The sequence below is a fragment of the Colius striatus genome, chromosome 2 (assembly GCF_028858725.1).
Source record: "Colius striatus isolate bColStr4 chromosome 2, bColStr4.1.hap1, whole genome shotgun sequence".
NCBI classification, from domain to species: domain Eukaryota; kingdom Metazoa; phylum Chordata; class Aves; order Coliiformes; family Coliidae; genus Colius; species Colius striatus.
Window position 1 is genome coordinate 79663169 of NC_084760.1, and position 1139 is coordinate 79664307.

General features: G+C 66.7%; 1 protein-coding gene across 1 annotated transcript; it reads right to left on the reverse strand.

Moving 5' to 3' along the window:
* Nucleotides 1-726, reverse strand: SAYSD1 (SAYSVFN motif domain containing 1). The gene is made up of 2 exons (XM_061991270.1): nucleotides 566-726; nucleotides 1-484 (listed from the first exon to the last, which is right to left on the reverse strand). Exons 1-2 carry the CDS (start codon nucleotides 716-718, stop codon nucleotides 173-175), a joined length of 465 nt encoding a protein of 154 aa, XP_061847254.1. The 5' UTR covers nucleotides 719-726; the 3' UTR covers nucleotides 1-172.
* Between the last annotated feature and the right edge of the window lie 413 nt (nucleotides 727-1139).

The window sequence follows — 1139 nt, forward strand, 5'->3', positions numbered from 1 at the left end:
CACGCTTTGCTACGGCTTTATTGGGCCCTGCGCCGCGCTCAGGGGACACTGGGCCGGGAGTAAGGCGCCCGCGGCGTTTTGCATAGAAATACCGGCCTTTTCCTCCGGCCCCAGCCCCTCGCGCGGAGACTGCGCGGCCGCCCCGGAGCTCCCCCCGCCGGCGGGCCGGTCGCTACCTGGCGGCGGCGGGCCGGTAGTGCAACTCCCGCTCCAGCTGCTCGGCCGTCAGAGTCCCGGGGATGGCAGTGCAGCCGGGGTTGAAGACGGAGTAGGCGCTGAGCTCGCCCCGCCGGCGCTCGGCTGGCCCGCGGGTGCCGGCGTACATCCAATAGAGCAGGGAGATGAGGAAGTAGGGCAGCCCCAGCTCAAGCTCGGCGAACAGCGCCAGCAGCACTGCCCATAGCAGCACCTTCAGTACCAGCGGACGCGCCCACACCGGAGCCACCGGAGCCGCTGCTGCTCCGCCGGGACGGGCCTGTGGAGGCTGCAGCGAGACGTGTCGTCAGGCCCCGACTCGCCGCCACTCGGCCACGACTCGCTCCGCTCCGCCCACCTCGGCGCTCACCTGAACAGCGCCGCCGCCCGGGCCCGCCGTGGCGCTCCGCTCTTCCTCCGCGGCCTCTGGAGCCGAGGCCTTTCCCGGCGGCCCAGCGGCGGCAGGGACGCCGCGGCGAGCGGCGCGGAACTCCACCAGGCGCCGCTCCACGGCGGCCGCCATGGCCGCTCCGCGCCTGCGCAAGGGTGTGCGGCGGCCGCGCCGCGCCGGGGCCGAGCGGGGAGGGGGTGGGGCCGAGGAGCCCGGCCCTGTGGGACGGCCAGTGTGTGTGGCGAGGCAGGGGCGAGCTCCGCAGCGAGGAGCTTCTCGAGACCCAAAGTTGGCTTAGGCCTCACCCGCGAGGAGCCAGGGACAACCAGCCACTTAGCTCTCTAGAAAAGCTGTAAACCATCAAAGATCTTCTCGTTTTGTTTTGGTTATTTTTTCCCCATATTTAAAGCTTAATAACTAATGTTGATACCAGACTTCAGAGATTTCTGATTTGTAGACCCCTCCTCATGTTCCTTAAAGTTCCACCCTTCATCATTTACAGACCTCAAATCTCTCTCCTCGTTTACCATTTTATGATGAGAGAATTGCAAGC